The sequence below is a fragment of the Penicillium chermesinum genome, assembly GCF_028974085.1.
Source record: "Penicillium chermesinum strain IBT 19713 chromosome Unknown utg000004l:1.0-3345178.0:1.0-3348027.0, whole genome shotgun sequence".
Lineage (NCBI taxonomy): Eukaryota > Fungi > Ascomycota > Eurotiomycetes > Eurotiales > Aspergillaceae > Penicillium > Penicillium chermesinum.
Genome location: NW_026695314.1, coordinates 384,539 through 401,732, shown reverse-complemented (window position 1 = coordinate 401,732; position 17,194 = coordinate 384,539). Strand labels below are relative to the sequence as shown.

Sequence of the window (17,194 nt, the reverse complement as noted above, 5' to 3'; positions counted from 1 at the left end):
AAAGGGACTTGAGTCCATGACATACTTCTTGAAAATCCTTCCAGGTTGCAATTTCTCCCCGCTGGTGCCCTCAATCCCTAATTCCAGGGTCAATCAAAACCGCGATACAATACAATGCCGACTCGTAATGTCAAGATAAATGGGCTTTCAATGAACAGATATTTATTCTCCCTCAGTGTCGAACCAGGCATAAAAGTGTTATAGTTACTATAAGTGAAGTGAAGATATATGACCTACAGGCACAAAACGTAATGCATTGCTATACACTCCGTCCTCGCTCCTAATTGGCCCCGCTGTTCGCCAGAAGCCCCACCACCATTCTAGTATCAACTTAAACCTCAAACTCCCCCGTCGATCCGACGATACTCACTTCGACGCCCACCATGGCCTCAATCGCTCGCCTTGCTCCACGGCGGACTGCCATCCCTCAATCGAAAGTCTCCCTTCCACTCCGCTCGATCTCCTCCACCCCTCTCTTCCCAGTCCCCACGCAATCCCGCTCCTCTCAGGCTCCCAAGCTTCGAACACCCCATACGCCAACCCGCCAGTACCACTCCCCTCTCCACCCACGCCTCCCACCCCACGAATATACCAACAGCCAAACCGCCATCCTGACCGCGGCACTCGTCCACGTCCCCACCCACGGCTTCACCGCGACATCGCTCACCCTCGGCGCCCAAGACGCAGGCTTCCTCTCCGTCTCCACCCAGCTCCTCCCCCGCGCCGAGTTCGACCTCGTCCTCTTCTGGCTCGCCAGCCGCCGCGGCCTCCTCCGCGCCAAAGTCGAAGAAGCGGCCCTTTTCCCCGCCGCCGCCGCCGCCCGCGGCCTCGCCCCGCAGGACCTCTCCGTCGACGACAAGGTCCGCATCCTGGTCCTCGAGCGCCTGCGCCTGAACAGAGAGATCAAGGCGCACTGGGCGGACGCGCTGGCCCAAATGTCGCTGCTGGGCAATATCCCGCTCTCGCTGGCGGAGCTGCATGCGCTGGCAAACGATATCGTGTCCTTGGCGGGGGATACCGCGGTCGATGCGTCGTGGTATACGCGCCGCGCTGCGGTGGCCGGGATCTATGCTAGTGCCGAGGTGGTTATGACCAGAGACCCAACGGAGGAGATGAGTGAGACGGCGGAGTTTGTGGCGAGGAGGTTTGAGGATCGGGATGCGTTGAAGCTTAAGGTGGATGCTGTTTCGCAGTGTCTTTCTTTCTGGGGGAACTCGGTGCTGGGGGTGGGGAGGAGCTATGGGTTGAAGATTTAGGACGGGGGAATACCGGCTTAGAGGGGGTGCATGCTCTGGTCTTGCTTCGAGGGCTGATGGCCTTGTACTTATATTGTGTTTTGAGCGCTTTCAATTGGTTATCCGTGCTCCGGGTTCTTGTTTGTCGGTCAAGTCCTAAGTCTAGTCAAAGATATCTAGTGGACTATACATTCATTTTGCTGCTCTTTCCGAGGTATGATATACGTTTGTTCATTCAATCTGGAGGAAAGACTGTAGGCTATTCAAATGTCAAAAATGAAGATCTAGAGCATTTAATTTGGATATATATATAAATATACCAAAATATACCAAAATATACCAAATCAATGCAATCAATGCATAGATACATTCTTCAGCGCCTCTTCCACACTAACAGGCCCCCCATTACCATTCCCGTCGTCATGATCATGCTCACCAGGAGCCAATAAAGTAGGAGACGTGGGCGAAGTCGGCGAGAATGGGTCTACCAAGATTGAATCGTGAGCAGCGCTCGGCGGCTGGATCTCTGGCAGGACCGTTTCAGCGACAATATCAGCCTCGTTCTGAGTCCCACTACTACCATTACTACCTTTGCTTTCGACCGAGTCTGTTGCTGCATGCTGTGCCTTGCCACGGCCCCAGCGACGCGTCTTGGGCGGGAGTGGCTTGACACCGTGCTTCCCTGACGTTGGCAATGAGGGTGTTGGTGACGCAGGAGGCATTGGTCGGTGGTGGCTGGAAGAAGGAGTATTCTGACTTGAGCGCCTGGGTGGCGGTAAAGCAGGAGGTGGATTTGAGGCCGAGCGGCGTAGCGCGGGGACTGGGGGAACGAGGTGTGCTGTGGTGGTAGGGTTGGAGTCGCGACGATCTCTTGGTAGGTTGGCACTTGGGGATATGGTGGTTGGTGTATGGGTTGCGGAGACCGAACTAACTTCAATGCCTTCTGGAATAGTACTTTGGTCACCGTCCTCAGCTGTGAGTCGTCGACCTCGCCAGCGACGAGCTTTTGGTGGTTCGGGCTTGACTTTTGGTGGGCGAGTGCTCGGTGGTTGTGCTGTGAGTTCGGGAACAATATGCCCATCTCTGCGGCTTGGGGTAATGATTCCTGGTTTCTCATGTTGGGCAGCGACGGCGTGGACGCTGAGAGATGACGAAGTTGCGGGCTCAAGGTTCATTCCCAAGTGCGCTACTGCACTCAACTTTCGTCGGGCTTCCGGAGCTTCAGAGGAAGCGCGCGAGTCTAATGAATCCATCCGGGTCGGCGAAACGGCGCTGGGTGAATCAGGTATAGTACTCGATCGAGAGAGAGGAGCTGTTGCGTCAAGCGGTTCTCCAAACTCGACAGGCGAATCTCGTTCGGCAGTCTCCTCGAGTACGGTGTCGATGGTTGTAGGAACTTCCAACGTAGGAGTATCAGGAGTGCTGGGGCTTTCAATGTCACGCAACCAGTCCACTGTCGCGCATCTGCTAACGAGCCGGCGTGTGGTTTCATCGACTTCTTCGAAATGAAGCATCTTTTCTCTCTCTGACTCATTCCCATATGATATTTGGCCCCGCACAAGAAGGTTGAGTAGCTTCCTGAGCTCTTCGCGCTTGTAGTGTGGAGGGTTCTTTAACTGTGTGTGTGCTAAAAGTGGGTATAAAACACGGAGATAGGTATGGCGAAGTGCTGCGGCTTCCTCGGGAAGATCGAGCAAGTTTCGAATCAAAATGTCGACCAGCACATGGAGATCGTTGGTAAAAAAGTATTCATATGTACTAGGGGTGGTAAAGATCAAGTAGAGTAACTTGAGCGTAAGCAGCTGCAGTGATGTTTCCGCTGTGAAGATCATTCTTAGTTATGGCCGGTAATTGACATGGAATTGTCTTTGACATACCTTCGCGGTTGATCAGCAGAATAATGTTCTCGCCGAAAGTCTTGTATAAGCCACCATACATGGTCAAGACCTTGATGACCTTGTTTGTCAGTTTGTTTGGTGACGGTCCATCAACGGGATCGTGGGCTGATATCATGAATTGTTCATTCAAAACAAGCTGCCCAGCATCAGCATTTCACCCAAGCCAGGTAACAACATCTTGAGAACGCTCACCAGCACGCGGATAACGGGATAATGATAGGGGTCGGTGACGTCGTAGGACAAATCCTCAATAATATCGAATAAACAGCGTATAAAATTGTCATCCACGAGCACTTTTAGTCGAACGGTCAGCCCCACCGCATAGATATCCAAGAAGAGCACATACCCAAGTCCTCGATCTTAACTCGTTGAATCCTCGACATCTCGTAGAGTAAGTCCATCAGCAAGCGATGAAGTCCTGCGCTATCCTCCGTTTCATCTCTTCGGAGGGTTTGGATCAGCTCCAGAAGCCTCGCAAAGACACCCTCCTCATTCATCATCTGCAGTGCTGCTTCATTTTGCCGACCATCGAATAGCAAGAACGACGCAATCATGTGTAGGATATTCGGGTCATCTTCCTAATAACGCAAATCACATTAGCCAAACTTTGTGCATAGATCATGCCCGTCAGGAAGTGGGCCAGCCTAGCGGGCCATACCTGCAAGAGGCCGTAGATAATCTGCCGGCGCACATAGTCGCTATGGGCCGAAAAGATCCCCGACACAAAGAGCTTATACGAGCAATTCGAGATATCCCAGTCCGACCGAAGAAATTGACCTGGGGCATATACTGTCAGTCACCGCCTAAACCGGATAAACACGCTAGTAGGCGGGCCTGCGTCATCGGGCGCTGACGAAGGGAGGTTGTCACCTTTATGCTCGGCTGTCAGGCTTAGATACGCTCGCAGGGCATCGTCGATAGAGTCTTCTGATTCGCAGGGTCTGGATACTATGGCTTCGAGTTCTGGAAGGTGTTAATTGGGCTGTGCGCGTGGGAGATCGCCGAACGGCTTCAATGCCAAACAAAACAGAGGACGATGTCATTTCCAAGACCGTAGGTGTCACGTACCATCCCAGAACTGCTCGGGCTCCAAGGCCTCGTGCTCCATTTCCCGAGCTCGAACTGCGTCTTCGGCAGAGGATCAGAACACTCATGCCGTCCTCTGTCTTGGGGAGGTTAGAGATGCGGAATGTCTTGGAGGCGGGGAACGGTGCAAGTTCCACTGCGGGTCCCTCCCAAAAAAAAACTACAAACATACCGTCATCAGTACGACTGTTCATATTTAAGTGGTGATGCGGATTTTAAGTACGTGTTTAGAAGCAGAACTTGTGGGAGGGGGAAAAAAAAAAACAAAAAACACAAAGACAAATAATATATACAATTTTTGCTGGTATCATTATGCAGAAATCCCCAATCCTAAATACATGTTCTACAGCGGGCGCAGGAACGGGTGCGCTTCGGTGTTCCTAGACCGAGTTAGCCTTGAGGCCAGAAATCGAGGGCCAAGGGTGATACTCACAGTACGTATTTATCCAGATCCACCACACTAGGGTCACTGAAGAGAAGGTAGAAGTACTTTAGGGTCTCGGCCAGCCAGAAAGACTCCATCGAGTCCTTGTGCGTAGGCTTCGAAGACATCACGTCTTGGATAGCAGCGTTGGCCAGGTCGGTCCGAGTGGCTTTTGAGATGGCCTGGAACATTTTCCAGCCCTTCTGTCGCCATGCGTCGTCGCCCGTCAGACGGTACATGATGAAGACTGACTCGATCGCCTCAGGCCGAAGGAGGTACTCGGTGGAGGCGATACTTACCATGCCTGGGGGAGGCAAGGGACTATCCGAGTGATCGGACTGGGTCTGGCCAAGAACAGGCGAAGATGGGGGGACGCCGGGTGGCGCGCGTGGCTCAACTCCACCAGTAGGTCGTGGACGCGCGGTGGCCGTGCTGACGGCGCTACTGAAGCTTGAGACGCTGCTTACGGCCGCAATCCCATTCCGCTTCAAGCCGGCACCACTGTCATGGGGGTTCAAGGAGCCAGGCATAGGCAGGGGAACACCTGACTCACTAGAGCCAGCTTCTTGTGACTTGGCATCATTGGCTAGCTTGACGCGCTGGCCGTACGCGCTTTCGCCCGTCCGGAATTGAGCCTTGTCGGACTCTGCTGCGAAGTGGCTATACTTCTGTGCTTCTTTTAAGTAACGGGCCTCGTCCCATTCGCAAGATCGCTCTTTGTCACATGGAAGAACACGGAACCGCTCGGGCATGATTCCTGTAGTAGTCGATTCGTAAGCCCACACACAGCCGTCAGTGAGCTTTGCTGCAAGGTCCATATCGCTGTCGATTTCGAAGACCTTGGCACCAAGCGCTACCATGCCTCCGACGAAACACGTAAGGTGGTGACCCTCATAAATCAATTGAGAGGAAACGTCAGACCCCTTCTTAGAGAACTCTAGGCCAGCTGTTGAGGCTATGAACCGGATGTCGTGCTTGCCCTTGACCATAGGTTTGAACAAGAGGTTCTTGCGAATAGCGTCAATCGCCTTGCTATACATGCTTTTATACTGGTCGTTCACACCACCAAGTAAAAGGAACTCCTTGGGCAAGTATTCGTAGGTTGAGTCTGCCATCCCTCCCACTGTATACTTGTTGTCTCGCGATGCAGTGGGAAGCATCAAGCCACTGTCACACTTGCCATTTTCGGTTTCCGAGGCATCGGTGAAACTGGTACTGTCACTGTTACTGCTGCTTTGCTGAGAGATAGCATAGGGAGCGGGCTCAGCGTCTGCTTCAGTGAAACCAAGCTCTATGTCACGAGACACCAGCTTCAAGTAGCTTGCCAGGTCGGTCGGTACAGCATACGACTTATGCTGCACACTTGCGGGAGCGGTTATGTTGTCCTGCCGAGTGGACGTTTTGCCCACATGAGTCTTCTCCGAGGCATGGGACTCCCCTTGCAAAGGCGCAAGGGTGCCGTGGCTCGGCGGCACCGGGGTTGAATACTTGGGACATCCCTGTGCATTCACAATCATAGGCCACAGACCAGGAATCGTGGTCTCATCTTGCATGTTCTCGAGCTGGTTGGTGATGCGAGCAACGGCATCGTAGTACTTGTCTTGCTTGGTTAACTGAGCCAAGCGAGTGAATTCCAAAGAGAGCGAGCCAATTTCAGCCAGCGCGGCCTTGCCTGATGCTCGATGAGGACGATCAACATGTTCACTATAATATGTTAACGTTAATTGGACTCTCAAGGTGTGGTTGGAGGAACACTCACGGTGTCCAACGGTAGTACAAAACAGGCATGCGGTTGGGAGTGTCAAACGCGCCCATCAAAATTCCCGCAAGCTCCTCGGCCTTCTCTAAAAGAACGGGGTATCGCTGTCCAGAGATATCATAAGCGCCCAGCAAGCCACCTAAATAGCGGATAACAGTCTCGAAAACAGGAATATTTTCGCGCGCGGAGGTGGTAAAATCAATCTTTTTGACCATGTCCACCGCCTCGGAGAATTCATCCTTCAACTCCATTATCCACAGAGTATCAAGTGCATCAACAAGCGTCGCACCCCAGCCATTGAACGGATCCTCAACCGCCGAAGAAAGCGGCCGGAGCTCATCATGACCAAAGGCCACCTTCTTGTATCCGGCCCAAGCATGGCTGAACTCCGCCTTAACGGTGCTCAATTGCTGGACGCGCTCCTGCTTCTCAGAAGTCGACTCGTCCTTGAACTTCGCCTGGATCTTCGGGATTGACTTCGTCTGCCCCTTCGGCAGCTTAATCAGATCATCTGCGTTCACGGGGAATCGCTCCGGGAACTTCCTCCAAAATTCCTGTGTCTCGCCAGGTTGCGGTTTGATATTTGCTCGGCCTGGACCGCCGGTGTCCTGCTCCTCGAGGAGCGTAGTCGAGCCTGAGCCGGTAAATTTGTCGGTCTCGGGGGTAGTAAGGCTCTTATCGGTTTTTTCTTGAGTAGAATCCTTCGCGCCTGCCGAGTACGACTGATCGTATCCATTGCTGGAAGAAGTGGAGCCGGTGACCTTGTTAGTATCTCCCTTAGCTGAGCCGGGGACAGCTGGTGCCTCTAGCTTCTCAGGCTGCTTGGAGCCCCCGGGCGGGGCATATTCGGGCGGAGGTTGAGAAAACTTGCTGTCTTCGGCGGGCTTGAAGGATGCAGGGGGTGTGCTGGGAGGGTAAACTTCAGGGGATTCGATTATGGTAGCGCTCCAGTCGCGCGACCGGGCGAAATGGAGGAAGGTCAGCACGAAGGCAGCGGCAAACACCAGGAGAACCCGATAACGACGGGCGCGAAACATGGTAGTTTCGTCTCCCTGGGGTGAGGGAGAGTGATATATTAAGATGGATCGAAGGGATTGGATAAAGAGGCCAAAACCAGAATCAAAATCTCGAAAACACGAAGCGCATCGGGACCCTTTGATCACGAGACCCCACAGGCAATCTGCGGAGGATCCACATCTGATGGGTCTCGAGGGATTGGATCAATCGGATTCGAGCACATTTGGGGAAGAGGGTAAGCGGAGGTTAGCACCCGAAATCGTATCTGCACATGAAAATACGGTGGTGTGCCTTACGGAAACACTGAACTCTTTGAGATAGTACTTTTCTCGCGCCGCTTGAGCCCGTTATCTTGAAAGGTTTATCTCAGCCGTGTTCTAGATCGCAAGCCAGGGGCTCCATGATACGTAGCCCGAAGTTTAGTCGATACCCAAGGACCCCCAATACGAAGCGGACCCGGAGTTCTCGACCGCCACAGCCAAGACTGAATGGTCTTCAGGCCCGCCGCTCCGTCCACTGAGAGAAAGGCTGAAAGGGGATGCCCAATCACCGGGCTCAGTGTTGTTGCAGCAATTGCTACGTACTTTCCCATCATGGGTCTTCTCCCAGGGAGGGCTCCGAAGGATCAGCAAGGGTGTTTCGTGATCGACCTATCATCTTCCTGATCCTGTTGATCTTCCGGCTCTGCCGGGTACAGTAGAATGTCGAGATTCACCTTGATCCAACATTCCGTGCTGAGGCCACGGATTATCCACGGGTTTGGGGGGCCTGATTCTCCAACGGCTTTGACCTGCTGTGCATCCTCGCGGGCTCCGATACAGATTTTTATAGTTCCCGCCAATGAATACGCTCCGTCGCGTGGGGTTCCATTTGCCAAGAACTGTACTGAAAGGGGGAAGCATTGCAATAAACATGATCTCCCCTGTGTGCTTGTCTGTTACTAGAAGAAACTCGGGTCTAAAACTTGAAGGGTATTACCCAGCCAGGACTAGTACTACTAGTGCTACCTGGGTAATACCAGCCTTATCGAACCTGAGTGGCTTTGTACCGAGGTTGTTTTGAAATCTACTAGTATGCGGCAGCGAATCCACCTAACTCGTTCTAAGGCGCCCTAAATGTTGTAGTCATAACGACCGATGAAGTCGATCGAAAAACCCTGTAAGGCCTTGACCACTGATATTGATCGATCAGCTCGGGTTACCCATTTCATGTCTTTATAGAATGAAAGTATCTTTTCAACAAATCCCACTAGTAAGGACCAGCTGTAAACTTGAAGATTCCCCGAGTCTGCATTAGCACCGTTTCCCCCTGAACTTGCCTACCAACTTTGAGAGAACTTCTACTATAACGTTGGAAGACCATACTTCTCCCAGTGAATAGCTGCGTCAGCCTCTTGAAATCATTTGGTTCCCCGATCACCCCATGCTCATGGACATCTCAATCCCCAGATTCAATCCGCTCCGCCCAATTCGTCATGACTTTGTCTAAGACTGTCCTTCATCCCTTTCTCCTCCCCCCAGGAAGAACCCCAGAGTAGCGAAGTATCGGAAAAGCTAGTCTGGCTTGATGACCAGAACCTTAGTACCCGCAACACGGCCGAGGAGCAGACCATTGCTCCTGCGTGCGTGCCCATTCTCCCCCACACTAAATGGTAACAGTAATGGAAACTCGTTGCCAATATCCTGCGCCACAGCCTGGGCTACACTTTCGATAGGAAGGCCTGTGGCTCAACAATATAGTGGAAAGAGCATGTTCGGCGTTTCAATTCTATTCGTATTTCACGGGGTGTTCAATATCAGGAATATCTAAGCTGGAAGAAACACGCCAAACTCCGAGCCAATGTCATGTCATAAGGCCAACAAGCAGGTGACGGCTCGCTCTATATCCCCACCGTGGGCCGCCGTCCATCAGTGTTCGCTTTCTGGAACTGCTGGATAAGACCTAGAACACCGGCATTGCCAGCAATATCATCTATGTTCTCACCCCCGGCTCCGTTTTCGGCATCATCTTCTTTCCCAATCGGATTCATACGCCATGAATCGCCCAAATTGCTCTCGTCCGTGCCAATGCCGCCACTGGAACCACCTGTCGCCGTACCACGAGCCCGGGTCCCCGAACCTCGGGGATTAGTTTGGGATGGAAACTCATCGTCTTCATTATGACCGTCCATCGGATATTGCGATCTCGCAAGCCGAGAACGCGCGTAGGGAGCTGTCCGGCCCGCGGGGCGAAACCCGGACGAAGAAGGTTGGTGGTGTGGGTCGAGGAGCATAGATGGAGCTGGGGAGCGGTTCTCTCCCGCGGCCATCGACCGAAACTTCGATGCCGCAAGAGATTGGCCAAAGGTCCCTGGCCGTGATGGCTGGGGGTCAAAGCGGTCTGGAAGACCTGCTAATGACGGGGACCCGAGCGTTGGCAAGCCTGGAGGAGGGTGGAATGGCCGATGACTGGTCTGTTGGTTGTTGGTCCCATAATGGTCCAAGAACCCGTAGTAGGATGCTAACATCTTGCCGTCCTTGGTAGAGAAATAGTTTTCCCGTGGGTCCTGCTTTCCAGCTCCTTGACCCGGTGTCATGACGTTAGATCCTTTCTTGAAATCAAAGACAGCAAAGGAGCAAAGATAGCCAACGCCATCTACATGGACGGTGAATTCACGAAAGAAATCGATCAGCCGGTCACTACATCTCGGGAGACTGAACCACAAGACGAAGGGGGTGAATATCATGCTGAGGATCTCTTCGAGGAAGATGACAACCTTCATCTGGTAGAGGACGGCAAATTCTTTGCGCACCTCGTCACTATGCAGGCGTCCATTCCAGGATGCCGGAAAATAATGAGTGAAGCCAATTAGTTCTCGGAGAGCATATTCCGGCTCGAAAACGTCAGTCTCTTCGGGGGCCATTCCTCGAGACACAGCCCAAACGGTACCGAAAACACCTAGGTAGAAGAGCACGGTACGATCGGGGGTGATCTCAAATCCAAGGAAGAGTTCGGGGTCTATTACAGAGGCAAGGGCAAGGACCGAAGCCAATGCCCCTGAAATAAATGAGACAAAACGAGCAACTTGGACTGTCTTATCTTTGGGGAATTGGTCAATATAGCGACTTGCGAATGGGTAAGACATGTTGATCCGACGCTCGAATAGATGCCATAGTTCGTTGAACTCCCGAAACTTCCATTCGGCCAAGGGTGTGTACTGACGAGATCCAATCTCAGATGGGTTCTTTTTGAACTCATTGAAGTAGCGGAAGAAGTAATGCATCAAGAAGTAGATCACGATAAATGGCGCGACAAAAATGTTCATGATTCCGGCGAAGATGAACCGTCGTCTGAGACCCTCACTTAGCGCTCGTCGGTTAACATCTTTTAGAAAGAATGTACGAAGTTGGCCCTGCTGGTTGAAGACATAGTCCATAATACACCAGTTGAGATTCCATTCTAATGTTCGAGAGAACAACTGTCGGTTCCTCAGGAATGGAATTGGCAGTGTAAGATCCAAGATGTCTTTGTTAATGAGGGCAATCATGTAATTCTCTCTGCGCATGAGGCGGTTCGCGATATCGTGAGCATCCATTCGCTGCTTTGACTGGCTGCCGAGGAATCGTCGATGCTTAGAAGATACAGCTGCTGCCGTGGACGGATTGGAATCTCGAAGTAACATCAAGCGGCGGACTACCTCTTGCCATGAGATTGTCTGGACCTCGGGATCGGATATTCCTAAAAGATGATAGTAAAAATCATGCATATGGGATAGCCGTCGGATATCCAGCAAGTATTCAAAGAGCTTGCCGATCCAAAAGAAGCTAAACAGCCATAACAGAAACAGTGAAGTGCCAGACATGTTTGATGTGCATTTCGGGACCAAGATCTCGTCCAAAGACTTGCTGCCCCTTACCTTGTGATAGTCGACGCAGTTGGTGAGGAAAGTCGAGAATCCAACCACGAACCCAAAAGTGAGAAGATTCAGGACACGGACTAGGAGTATAGACCAAAATCCATTCCCGAGAAAATATGTGTATACATCCTTCAGGAAGTTATCCAGGTCTTCCACGTTAGCCCATCGCCACATGGCTTTTGTTTTGGGATCGACATTTGCGAGAGAAAGGTGTTGCCTAGTCAGCAGGCGAGACATCGCATGGCGATTGTCAACACTTGCGTGCCGATCGCGCGGTGTTTCCCACCGAAGAGGGCGCTGAGGAGAAGGTCGCGGGCTGGGGGTTCTGGAGCGGCTAGGCATCATTTGCGGCGGGGAGGAAGTCGCGAACGCAGTTCCTCGTCATCGTGTCCCTCTACTAACAATGACATAGGGACATCTTCATCGGGCTCCTCCAAGTCATAACCTCGGGGGGACGCCTGCGTCATCCACCGCGGTCTATAGTGTTTGCCGCGGCGCGACATCAACGGCGAGCTCTGGGATTCCTGTTGTGGCTGCTTCGGTGCAGCAGCCGTTGGGCTAGACATCCCACTGTCTCTTGCATCCGCCAGTGCCTCCTCCAGCTCCCCGTCATTGAAATGATCCTCTCCCGGGGCCATCCCCGCACGCTCTTCGATATCGGAGGAGTCAGAGGCGGCATCGTGCTGGCGCATAGCTTCGTATATCGATGGCGAGTCTGTGGGCGGCAGAAACCGCGATAGTATGTTTGAGGACATCATCGTCGTATCAGACAGGCTTCGACGCAGAGCTCTCAAGGTTCGTCGCCATCTGCCATTCGGTGGTTCTGACGAGGTCAACAAGAAGACGCGGAGGTACGATCTCCACGAAGAGCGTATCTCTTTTCAAAATACGAGAGTATGAACAGGTAAGAGATAATTCAAGCACCCACGGAGGCAGCGGCTTCAAAGCAAAAAGATGATCACGAGCATCTGATCATGCAGGGCCTCTGCCTTTCTGGCATATTGTACAGCTGATCGACCTTATGACATAAGGGTGGAGGCGTCACGGTCTCGCAGCCTTACCGCCTCAGGCCCTCAGGCACAAAGGCACAAAGGCCAAAACGGGCCCATGCGGGGTCCGGGAAGATTCCAGGTTCCTCTGCCCACCAGCTGCCCTTCTAGAACGCCCGGATGTATCTGTACTTCTGTCTTGTTTCCAAATATCTACGAGAGGCGCCAACCCTTTATATGGGCTCACGGGTATTTAGCAGTCACCGCTTCATTCGCGGCTTTTCTTCCGGTGACAGTGATAACTGTATTCGCTGAAGGATCGGACAAATAGATTGTGTTATTCCTCGCTTTGGTTTAGCTCTCTTTCCCTTTAGAGCTCACAATGATACCGATTGCAGGTCCTCCCAGGACTTTGTGACTAGGGTTCGGGTTTTAGGTAAGTCGCACATAGCCACAGGGCCTGTCTGCTGACGCGCGAATCCACTAGCGGCATTCCTGACTTGGTTCTGGGAAGATTGGGCAGATGCCCGAGGGATATACAAAGCGTCCATGCCGTTGAAACAGGGTGCTATGACATACCCCTTTCCGCAGGAGCATCCACTTCCAACGCTGACGCCTCGGTAGTTGCCCCTAATTGGGATTTGTGATTATTAACGCGGATAGGGTGGTTAGTTCGTTATTCTTCGTATCAACTTGGGTGGCTTCGAGCATCAGTCCTTTGGGTGACCGTGCCATCGCTCAATGGCAGACTTTCGATTAATCAATGTTGAGGCAAAAGTCGAGATTAGTGTGGTAACTAGTCGCTGGGTGGATAGAAAGCCCCAGGGAGCGCGTCAAATCGTACTGAATGAATTCTCACGGCGGGTTTGGGGCTAACATCTCCGAGAAGAGGGTCTGATCGACAAGCTCATGACTCTGCGACCGTTCGTGGTTCGGGCTGATGATTCGCTACGGTCCATTCCCACTCAAGATTAAGGGCCCCCTTCATTGCCTCTCTGGAGAAGTGCCACGCAATTCCCGGAGGGCAAATGGCCAATAATCAATTGGGCTGACGGGAAATACTACCTATATTTCAGGCCGAAAAAAAATTTATGCAATTCTAGAAACTGTTGACCTCCAAAATCACGCACCCCAGAAAACGCACCTTCGGACATTCGGAAATCCCGAGTAGTAACTTAAAGAGAAGTATAATTGCAAGGCTAATCTACAACCCATGTTTTCTATACGCTGCGAAGAAGATCCACAATTCAGCTGAATTTCCATTCCAATCCCATGAGCATATTCCACAGTCGGATCCCTGGAAGGAGAAACGCCTTCCAGCCGCTCATGGCCAACTCTAGAGCCCCCCGGCCGTTGCCCCATTGGACTGTGCTCAACTTCTCGAAGGCTTAGGGGTTTGGTCGCATATTGGATAGCCGGAAGAAACGGGCTGTTCAAACCTGACTCGGAAACCCAAATAGCTCCAAAAGGATCCAGATCAATCCGTTTGGTCCCAGTCGTGGAGAGGTCCATGAGGCGTACCCTACAGGTTTAGGACGAAAAGGGCAAAATAGATGATAATCTCACAAATTCAGATAATTCACAATTTTCCTGGATTCGGCTGATCCCCTTTTCACCTCTATAATTGTTATTTTCTACTTTATGAAGATTGAAATCCCAGTGTTGGACTTGCGGTCAATAACGAGAGAGAGAAAGAGCAAAGGCGGTTTCCCTTGATACTCTTCAGCTCCGCTATCCACACTCCTCCCCTCTTCCCTCTCTCCGAGTCGCCCCTCTTCTCCCACCATCAATTTCCCCCCCACCCCAGGGGTTTTCTTTATCTAGTCACCAAGGAGGTTACAGCCCTGGAGGTTTCGTTCCCCGGTCTCTCTTTGCCCCCTTGGAATTCAATTTCGCACAACCACGTCCTCAAAAGGACACCCCCTCAAACTCCCGGGCATATACATGTCCTGATCCCACCCCCAATTTCAAAGGCGACTGATGAAGGTATGTGGATTCTTTTGGCGCGTGGCAGTCTCTGAAAATTCCTTGTTTCCGCCTCTCGTCTTGCTACTTAAGCCTGCTCTATGCCCACCTCGTTCGACCCTCGTCTCCCCCTCTTTGATGATATCACGGCCCGAACACCAACGAATCTCTCAGACCCGAGATCTGGCCCGGCAGCGTCTGAGATTTAATAACGCCATCGGCTGCTGGTCTGGATCTGTTTGCTTACACTCTGTTAGACCCTGCCCTCAGACAAACAACGGTGACCTGCACCTCCCTTTGTGTCCCTTCCCGCCAGCTCGACCGAATGTACGACACCGCCCCCCTTCCTGCATTCGGTCTCCATGTGTCCTCATAGCCGTAAAAAATCTATCATCCGATCATATTCAATTGTGCATACCTAACTGAGTGGGCTTGTGGGCTCAACAATCCTTGGTTTTGAAGTGGTGTCGGGTGTCCCGTTTCCCGACCGCCGCGCTTTGGTGGAGGAGCATACCCGTGCACGCCAGGTCGCCCCTCATAGCGTGACGGCCAGAATGGACGCGGACAACTCAAATGGGAATTTCAAGCGGAGTTCAATGCAACAGGCATTGCCTCAACGCCCACCCATGGAGCGCAACCCGAGCAAGAAGTCTTCCAGGGACCGCCACGCCGCGATGTACCCAGATACGTTTCGAGACACCGGTATTCGAACGGTGACCCCAGAGTCGCATTCTCCTATATCCGATACCGATTATCTTAATTACCATAGTGCGCCATCCCCTCGGACTACCATGCGATCCCGAACTGTCGAGCGACGCGAGGAAGATACACAAGATATGAACCCGAGGCGCACCCGATCTCGAACAGCGACAATGGATGAGAACCGGAAAGAGCCCAAACCCCAGAAGAGTCGGACTCGGATCAATTCACTTCATGCGTCAAGTTCTACAAAGCTCAAGGCCGTGGAGGCTGATGAGAACGATTCAAACTCGATAGGGTTCCCTTCCATTCAACCGCCCAACTATATCGGCCAAGCCGTGTCCCGCCAGCGGCTCAGCAGATCTCCAGGAACGGCCGAGCTAGCACAGTCGCCCACAGCCAAGAAGCATTTGCGTCTCCCATCTCAAACACCGACGCGGCGAAAATTTTGCAATTGATGAAAACTACATGTGGACGGATGCATGGAATTCTGTCATTCAAAGATGCATCTAACTCTACCTGGTCTTCGAATTCGTGGATATCTGGATACTGCGCTATCAATGTTGCTACTGGAAGTTTGATATACCAAGCAAAGGGGGAACCTGCCTTGGCAAAGACGTTGATTCCCGATCTTCGTGGCTGTCGTGTCCGATCGCTGTTCGACCCGGAGCTACAAACTACCTACCTCAGTGTCCACACATCTACATCCGGTCTTGGAATCCAATTACGCCCTCACGTGAACGAAACGTTCGATTCTTGGCTTGCAGCTCTACTCTGTTGGCAGCCAATCCGCCCTAAAGGCGTCCAGAACAAGATGACCAAGCCTCAGTCTGTCCTCATTGGCGATAAGAGGATACCCGAGCCGCGGCGGAATTCGGAGACTGCTTCGCAAAATGAAGCAGCAGGGAGCGCTGCGGCGATCATCAAAGTAGGCAAAATGCTTCTGTGGGACAAACCATCCGCCGCCGGTGTCCGACCTACTTCAGCTCGCCGGGTTTCTACATATCGGCAATCCAGAGCTCTTTCCTCCAACTGGCAGCACGTTAGCTGTACCTTACAGGAGAATGGGTGGTTTAAACTTTACACAGAGAATGAACCTTCTCTGGTCGCATTCATTCAACTTTCCCAGTTATCCCGCTGTGCCGTTCAACAACTCGACTCCTCGGTTCTTGACGACGAATTCTGCATCGCGATCTATCCGCAGTATACAGCTCATCCTGTTCCTGACGCAGTGATGCGTCCAATCTACCTCGCTCTAGAAACTCGTATCCTCTTCGAGGCTTGGTTCGTTCTTCTACGCGCGTTCACTATCCCCGAGCTTTACGGACCCAAGGCATCTGGAAACGGGGCCGAAGAAGATGATCCCAACAAAACACCCGAAGCGGGAGCGTCTTCTTCATCGGCGTCTTCGAGTGGCATGTTTCGTTTTGAGAGGATCCTTCACTTGAGAATAACGGAAGCAAAACTCTTCCGTACAAAAGATGAGGAGACACCACGAAGCCGTAAGACGTCTCGGTCTCATGCAAATCCCGCTCCCTCTCCGCCCAAAGCCAGCGATTACTACACGGAAGTTCTCTTGGACGGGGAAATTCGTGCTAAGACGGCTGTGAAATACCGTACTACCAATCCCTTCTGGCGGGAAGAATTCACTTTCAATGATCTGCCGCCGGTCCTCTCGCAAGCCTCCATTTTGATCAAAAACCTCAACCCAGCCCAAAGAGATTGGACGCTCATCGCGCATGGAAATTACTCTGGTCAGGGGGTTAATGCTGTAAACATGTTAGACGAAATCGAAGTGTCCACCAATGACTCTATTATCGGGAGAGTGGATTTGCGCTTGGATGAGTTGGACCCTGGCGTGGGACTGGAAAAGTGGTGGCCCATCCTGGATGATCATGACCAGCCGATAGGAGAAATGTTCATGAAGGCTCACTTGGAAGAAACAGTAGTCCTCATGTCTGAACAATATGAGCCTCTGAAGCAACTCCTGCACAATTTCACTAACGGCTTGACTGTCAACATGGCCCAAGTCATGTCTTCTGAGTTGACCCAATTGTCTGAGATGCTGCTTAACATCTTCCAGGTTTCTGGCTCTACCGTGGACTGGATTTCAGCTCTCGTCGAGGATGAGATTGACGGGGTCCACAGGAGAGACTACTGCCAACCACCTACGCTATACGACGAGGATTCAACGCAATGACACTCGAGACTCTACTGTGGCTCATGA

At 52.1% G+C, this 17,194-nt stretch overlaps 5 protein-coding genes across 5 annotated transcripts; 2 read left to right on the top strand and 3 right to left on the bottom strand.

Annotated features, from left to right (window-relative positions):
- Positions 1 to 383: 383 nt before the first annotated feature.
- Positions 384 to 1,256, top strand: N7468_005041 (uncharacterized protein; the record flags this gene model as incomplete). The annotated part of the gene is made up of 1 exon (XM_058474338.1): positions 384 to 1,256. One exon carries the CDS (start codon positions 384 to 386, stop codon positions 1,254 to 1,256), a length of 873 nt encoding a protein of 290 aa, XP_058330078.1.
- Positions 1,257 to 1,588: 332 nt separating this feature from the next.
- N7468_005040 (uncharacterized protein) lies at positions 1,589 to 4,241 on the bottom strand (the record flags this gene model as incomplete). Its single annotated transcript, XM_058474337.1, has 7 exons — positions 1,589 to 3,054; positions 3,113 to 3,269; positions 3,326 to 3,426; positions 3,480 to 3,711; positions 3,792 to 3,831; positions 3,943 to 4,096; positions 4,202 to 4,241. 7 exons carry the CDS (start codon positions 4,239 to 4,241, stop codon positions 1,589 to 1,591), a joined length of 2,190 nt encoding a protein of 729 aa, XP_058330077.1.
- A 321-nt stretch (positions 4,242 to 4,562) lies between these two features.
- N7468_005039 (class I alpha-mannosidase 1A) lies at positions 4,563 to 7,439 on the bottom strand (the record flags this gene model as incomplete). The annotated part of the gene is made up of 3 exons (XM_058474336.1): positions 4,563 to 4,599; positions 4,653 to 6,347; positions 6,403 to 7,439. The coding sequence occupies 3 exons, from the start codon at positions 7,437 to 7,439 to the stop codon at positions 4,563 to 4,565; spliced, it is 2,769 nt and encodes a 922-aa protein (XP_058330076.1).
- Positions 7,440 to 9,298: 1,859 nt separating this feature from the next.
- On the bottom strand, positions 9,299 to 12,069 carry atgI (autophagy protein ATG9; the record flags this gene model as incomplete). The annotated part of the gene is made up of 2 exons (XM_058474335.1): positions 9,299 to 11,648; positions 11,717 to 12,069. The coding sequence occupies 2 exons, from the start codon at positions 12,067 to 12,069 to the stop codon at positions 9,299 to 9,301; spliced, it is 2,703 nt and encodes a 900-aa protein (XP_058330075.1).
- Positions 12,070 to 14,822: 2,753 nt separating this feature from the next.
- N7468_005037 (C2 domain-containing protein) lies at positions 14,823 to 17,167 on the top strand (the record flags this gene model as incomplete). The annotated part of the gene is made up of 2 exons (XM_058474334.1): positions 14,823 to 15,305; positions 15,329 to 17,167. 2 exons carry the CDS (start codon positions 14,823 to 14,825, stop codon positions 17,165 to 17,167), a joined length of 2,322 nt encoding a protein of 773 aa, XP_058330074.1.
- Positions 17,168 to 17,194: the final 27 nt, after the last annotated feature.